This window comes from Primulina huaijiensis, unplaced genomic scaffold (genome assembly GCF_012295235.1).
Source record: "Primulina huaijiensis isolate GDHJ02 unplaced genomic scaffold, ASM1229523v2 scaffold43073, whole genome shotgun sequence".
Classification (NCBI taxonomy): domain Eukaryota; kingdom Viridiplantae; phylum Streptophyta; class Magnoliopsida; order Lamiales; family Gesneriaceae; genus Primulina; species Primulina huaijiensis.
In genome coordinates this window covers 1-6,748 of record NW_027360394.1, presented here as the reverse complement: position 1 = coordinate 6,748, position 6,748 = coordinate 1, and the positions used below count along the sequence as shown (strand labels likewise).

The 6,748-nt window shown below is 36.6% G+C and overlaps 1 protein-coding gene and 1 pseudogene across 1 annotated transcript; both read right to left on the bottom strand.

The window, feature by feature from the left end:
- Positions 1-404: 404 nt before the first annotated feature.
- On the bottom strand, positions 405-3,022 carry LOC140969909 (proteasome subunit beta type-2-A-like; annotated as a pseudogene).
- Positions 3,023-3,985: 963 nt separating this feature from the next.
- LOC140969911 (type IV inositol polyphosphate 5-phosphatase 7-like) lies at positions 3,986-6,742 on the bottom strand. Its single transcript, XM_073431427.1, has 7 exons — positions 6,083-6,742; positions 5,800-5,993; positions 5,497-5,605; positions 5,236-5,384; positions 4,912-5,150; positions 4,590-4,668; positions 3,986-4,509 (listed from the first exon to the last, which is right to left on the bottom strand). The coding sequence occupies exons 1-5, from the start codon at positions 6,599-6,601 to the stop codon at positions 4,928-4,930; spliced, it is 1,194 nt and encodes a 397-aa protein (XP_073287528.1). The 5' UTR covers positions 6,602-6,742; the 3' UTR covers positions 3,986-4,509; positions 4,590-4,668; positions 4,912-4,927.
- Positions 6,743-6,748: the final 6 nt, after the last annotated feature.

Sequence of the window (6,748 nt, the reverse complement as noted above, 5' to 3'; positions counted from 1 at the left end):
AAAAAAAAAATTAAAAAAAAAAAAAAAAAAAAAGGAACAAGAGAGAATCGAATGAGAGCAAGCGGAGTCGTCGCCACTCGTGACAATCAACAATAAATATTGATGAGCACCTTGCACGCGTATAATTCCAACCTCATAGAATATATTTAAAAATCAAATTTCAACCATTCGTAAAAGGTGAAAAAAAGACATTAAATGGCATTTCTTGAAATTTTTTGAAGAAATATGAAGATGAAGTTTCAAATAATGTCCGCGCAAACACCCTCAAACGCTTTTATCTAGAGCCAACTAAAATAAAACCTTCCATTGAAGGACTATTTAATTCCCTGGAACCCGAGCTTTCAGAATATGACAAATCAAACCCAAAGGAGTTCCAGTATAATAAGAACCCATCAGTCAATCCAATAAATGAAGATATAGAGTTTCATAAACCCTCGAGCTGAAGCAACAGGGGCATCCTTGATAGACTCAGCGCCATGCATATTCTCTCGCCCCATACTTGTCAACAATTTTGATCACAAAATTCGGTGGTGCAACAATCAGCCCGTAGGTTCGCATTTCTATTATGCACTTATCTACCAAGTCAATGGATTCTCCCACAGTCATGTCTCTTCGGTAGTGCGTATCCATTATGGAAAGAACGAAGTACACTCCATTGCCAAAAGCAGCTTTATCAAGCTCGTGAAGAGATGCGATGTAGTCAAGGAACAACAGAGATGGGCTTCTCTTCATCATAACCAGCAAGTATAATATTCACCATGTATGGATTCTGGAAAGTTAAAAACCAGGTGTATTAGAGGTCAAAGGTGTGTAGGTAAGGAGCATAGTGATATAAACTATAAACTATTCAAGTTGATACATCTTTGACAAACTATAAAGAACTAAAAGCCTTTCTAAGTTTCAATTGTTCTAATACCCATTGACATGTGAAATGGGGAGATTGCAGGGTACACAACATCACTAACTGATGAATGTTACTAAAGTATCAAGTACGATCCATAGACAATGGACTCGATAGATTCTCGGAAGAAGAGTACAATTGTGTTAAAGAAATGCCTTGCCCGAGTCTCTGAAAATACAGAGACTAAATGTTATGCAATACTGATGTAGTAACACCAAGAAATGAAAAATACTTTCTCACGAGGGAAAATTGAAATGAAGTATTTATTCGTGTACGAGGATATGCTTAGATTGATAAACTTTGAGTGTTCGGATTCTAGTCTTCTGGGGCTAATTAAGTGTGGCAACTGCACACACAAACTTTAGGTAAGGGTTGTTATGAAACATAGATTTTCAGAGAAGAAGGGACATCATTAATGTAGCAAACAATGTTCTCATATAATGTACACACTGAATGAGAATCAGGTTCTCTACTTTATTTCAATAAAGTAGAAGACAAAATATAGATAGGTAGTTAGATATACTTATTCGGTATGCAAATTTGATAGCACTTACAATTTAATTTTAGGAAAAATAATATTACCTCGCTTTTTAGTATTTCCAACTATATTTTTTAACCCAAGATTAAAACAGTAAAGTGAAAATGAAAAATCATTGGTTATCCAGAAACCTATAAAGAAAACTTTGTACTTTTCTCAAGGATGTGGTAAACTTGTTGGTGAAATTTGCAGCGGCTGCAGTGGTCAGAGGAATGCCATTGCAAAATTGGTACAAGTCCACATTCTTCCGCATGCACTCAGTAAACTGAGCCCTAACACATCAATACACAAAAAATTTATCTCACCCTTAGCTAGAGGCGACAACACAGTGAATCGTGCAAAAGTCAAAACATGTCAATTAGGAAAGTGTTTTATTACAATGGAAGCATACATTATCAACAGGGATTCACAGATGACGTAATCTTTGATTAATTGAACCGTATTACCAAATTCTAATACCAAATCTCAATCTTTATTGTAATTAATCTCCATAAGAACTATCAATGATTCCAATAAAAGGGCATAAAATTTTGGAACATAAACTCCACATCTGTAATTAGTAAAATAAATTTTTTAGAATGATGGTTTCATTGAAATGCAATTATAATTAATAAGATTGTCTCTAGCTAAGAAGTCTAGATCAAATAATGAAAGGTTATGAGAGTATTAGTCAGTTTGTTATGGTCCACATAAAGATAGAACTAAGTAATCTTGTCTATCACTTAAGATAATACTTCATTGAGTTTTGTGCGAGCCATTGAATAGGAAAGCAATCTGTAAAACATAAAGAGTCAATCTTGTTCAACAAGACATTTATCCGACGATAGACAGATAGCTCATAATTCAGTTGCTCCTGCAAGTCCCTGCTCAAGGAACTCTCACTTCAAAGAAATAACTCCTAAGAACTCCAAACCACCAACACACCACCAATGGAAAACGATAAATACATCAACCAAAATAATGATCTTGCTTATCACTTGAGTGAGCCTCCGAAACTCTCTTTTGTGTGACAAACATCTCACACGGAAGGGCTGGAACAGACGTGGCTTCGCCTGTTGAGAATACTGGTGCTAATATAGCATATCGTACTTTAATCATGATAACAATGTATATAAATTCGTAGAGTATAATCAGAAACAGAAAAACTCAAATTAAATATCAGTAAGAATCCAAAGCTTGATTCATAAACCCCTAGCAAACACAACAACAAAACAAACCCATGTACAAAACATCAAACCAAAAGTCACAAACTACAAGCATTTCACGCGCTTCATTTAAAATGCAATAGTTTACCCAAAAAATAAAATAAATCCCAACCAAGTAAAAAAGAGATTTCACTGGCCGCCCGTCTCTCCGGATGCTCCCATGAGCTTGTGAGAGTCTAAGAGCACGATTTTGTCCTCGTCAGTCTTTGTGCACAAGGATGTTGTGAACCGCCGATGTGTCCGCCTCGTCTATAGCAAAATCTTTACCCACTAGTCCGGAAACTGACTCCCCATATTTTGAGTTCATACTCAGAAAGACTATAGCAAAATCTTTGCCTCACTTTTTATTCACACCTTTCTGCTATGCGTGACTTCGAGCTTGGGTAGTCCGTAGTAGGACAGGGGCCTTGGAGAACAAGAAGGCTAAAATCGTGTTAGCAAAGAAAAGACGCACTTTATTATCATTCTCTTTTTTTTTTTTTCAATCCAAAATCGCACTTACCCTGATTCCATTTTAGAGTATATTTTTCTTATATATATTAACATAATTTTAATTTTCATCTAATTTGATCAAATAGTCTTTCTGAGTTTAACTTTTTAAAATTTAAGGTTTATTTTTTTTAGGTGCATGACCTTTAATTTGATGAGGATCATCCACAAAAAATAGGATTATAAATTTAATTTTGTAATAAATAAAATAATCATTCAAATTTGTAAAGTCCAATCTATTGATATTTTAAAAAAATTAACGGCACCAATGCTAGCATTTATTTTTAATTGATACTCGGAGGAAACATTATCTCTTCAATTGATCACATTTAATTTCAGTATGTGATTTTTAGTTGAAATGTTTTTCAAAATATAATATTTTTTTATGAACAAAATATAATATTTACAAAAGTATTTTCGGCGAAAAAAATATTTTGAAGGAGAAACTCTACGGTAGAATAATCTTTTGTGATCGATAATTAAGGCAAATGGCATTTATATCTTAATTGGAAAAGTATTTCCAAGTAAAACCACGAAATACTTTGATAGAACTTACACATAACCAAAAATATACAATAAATTAAAATGATTGTTTTGTAACTTCGGTTAAAAAATGATTTTATAGAACGTAGAACAACTTTGAGATACAGATCTCATGTCGACTAACTCATAAAAAAAATATTATTTTTATGGATCAAACTGTCTATCCATGAGATCATATCCAAGTAAATTTATCAAAAAATGTTTGAATCCACTGGCATATAATAATATGTATTATTATTAACAGATTATGACACGAGCTCAGACTGCTGCATGCACGTGTGTCGGTGTCCGTATATGGGAGACAGCCAAGAAAACAACTTTTCAGTAAAAACCATTAGCAGCAAAACATCGAGCACAAGGCCGTCTTTACAGGATTCAATATTGTGCTTTCGGTCACGTTAGCAATGAGTGTTACATCAGATTCTCACTTTCTTTTCTTCTCTTAAAACAAAAGGTAAAAAAGGGCATCATTATTTTGGCCATATGTATTTCTCCCGTGGACAAGAATATCTACCCTAACAAACAAAGAATCATCAGAAGTTCACAAGATGAAGCAAACAAGATTCTTGTATTCCCACCTGCTCTGTCACTCATCCCATGGCCTTGACACAGAACGGACTTGTTCCTCGGTACTCATGTTGACGAAGGTGGTCGATCATACCTAGTAACGAAGGCTCAAATTACTTGAACGAAACTTAGAGCCGACGTGTCGGGAAATTGTGAATCTTGAAATTTTGAAGACTAGGATGTTGGAAGAATGTAATCAGTTAAGGAGTATGCATTAATCAAGTCACACCGTGTCAAATTAGTCTTTGGAGTGTAGCATATCACGTCTGATCAGAAGACGAGTTAGAAAATTAGACTAAAATCATAAGCACGCTGCAGGATGTGTAAAATTTAAGGACAGACTTGCCTTTATCGGTTAATGAGAGGAGATGTCCTTATCTATTTGTCAGATTGGTGTATGCCAAAACTCAAAAGCATCTGGCGACCTATAAAAGGGAACCAATTATACAAGAGAAATATAAAGAAAACATTAAAAACTCAAGGGATAAGACAACTGGATGTATCACTAGACAATATCTGGGAGAGTCGGTACAAAAAGGGATTGTAAAGAAGGCCTATATGCTGATACATGAATCACAGGCGGAGCAGAGCATAACATGTTTAGGATCAAGTGTTGGTGATATACCAAAAACAATAGCTGATAAAAACGGATAATCTCAATGGCGTACCGACATAAGAGTTCCTTCAAAAGAAGGAGAGTTCTGTATAACCATGTGAATATGGTAACATTTCCTCCACCTCGATTCTGGAGCTCGAACGACTCATGCTTTTCCTTAACCGGCTGGGAAGAGATTCGACTTCAGCCCAAAACACACTGGAGACCGGTCTATGATCTGAAAACCTACATTCCCCACGAACGTACGATAATTGTTGAAGACCAGTACCGTACCACAAAATCCGGTCACACCTTTAGATATGGAAAGATAGAAATCAGCTCCAGCTAGATATATGCAAAAAATCTTCATTTAACTAAGCCGTATTAAAGATATTACCATGCGGGCGTCCTCCGTTTCTCCTTTGGATGCATATCATCTCCTGCATATCTGTCTGAATTATGTGAATATTTATATGTTGGTGGAAAATATATCTTCCCTTCTTTCCAGCCGTCAAATACTCGACCTTGTCTATGCTCAATCCGCAGCTGTAAGGAAAATAAAGTATAGTTCAATATCGGCAGATGGACAAACAAAATCAAGCCAAATAATTTCAAGAAACGGAACAGATATGTCCTCTGTAAGAGTAAGATGTCATACTTGGTCCTTTTCTAACAAGGCTCTCCAGTTTTGCATTTCAATGAGTGCTTTAGCAGACCGGTATGGCAGCGCCATACGATAGTTCAGATCTCCCAGCCAGATAGTTCGACTACTTCAAAAATCGATTATCAGTGAAAAGGCCTTGTTAACCAATGATAAGCACAAGAATAGTTGAACGAAAATTTTCCATTCGACTATGCTCAAAGGTACTCGACAGCGAGAAAATACCCCTGATTTAGCTGCTGATCAAGATTAAAAAAAATTACCTACTTAAAACAAACCAAATGTCTAAGAAGATCTTACTCATGTCCAAGGATTGTCTCTGGGGATTTCTCATCATTGATGCAGTTAACACGTGGGAATCTTGTTTTTCTTAAGATTTCTGTGACATCGGCATTTCTTCGTAATTCATCACCTTCCTTCTGACCAGATGTCAAATGACTGCACACGAAACAAAAGCTGGTCTGATGCAGCAACATGCTGATTGAAATAGATCCCTGCCACAAAAGAACAATACTGCCCTTAGTTAATTATTTTAAATTGCCTAAATACAAGCAAAAATAACTATATTAACATAAACGACTACCTTATTGCCCAGGTAACCCATCAATCCTCGACCAACACAAGAAACCTTTATGTTCTGTACAAATTCCCTTAATTCACTTCGAACCCAAACAGTTAGAAAAATGCCGACCATTTGCTTGCTTGCCACCAAAGAATATCTAGAGCATTCGGGCATCATAGCTTTATCTTCCCCCTGATTAGCACTGTATGACATTGGAGTATTCAACACCGTACTAGGTGAATCCTCAGGCAAATAATCCTCATCAGACTCCAATCTCGAGAAATCACTAGGCCTCTGACCCCAAGAATAGTCACTAGGCCGCCGACTTGAAGAATAGTCACTTGGTCGATGACCAGAGGAATAGTCACTCGGGCGACAATCACTTGGCCGCTGACTGGAAGAACAGTCACTTGGCCTATAACCCCATCTCATATTTGGGTCAAAGTCGCTGTGTCTATGGCCAAAAATTGTTTTTTCACAAACACTGAATCGCCTGTTGAGGTAAGTTTGTGGTGTAGAGGAGTCATTTTCCATTCCCATATGCTGTGGAGCCTGGAACGATCGACGATGAAAGAAGGCCAAGGCTTTGTGCCTGGTTGGCCCCTCGAAATCTGCATTCCACTCGGCAATTGGATCAGGGATAGGTGACGGTGTATAGCACCCACTTCCTCCACTAGTGCCAGGAGC

Excerpts from the sequence above, each read along its gene's own strand:
- LOC140969911 (XM_073431427.1), bottom strand. The coding sequence starts at position 6,601 with ATGGGAATGGAAAATGACTCCTCTACACCACAAACTTACCTCAACAGG. Across the intron at positions 5,606-5,799 it reads GAGACAATCCTTGGACATGA|TCGAACTATCTGGCTGGGAG; the intron begins GTAAGATCTTCT and ends TTTTTGAAGTAG. Across the intron at positions 5,385-5,496 it reads CCTTGTTAGAAAAGGACCAA|CTGCGGATTGAGCATAGACA; the intron begins GTATGACATCTT and ends TTTTCCTTACAG.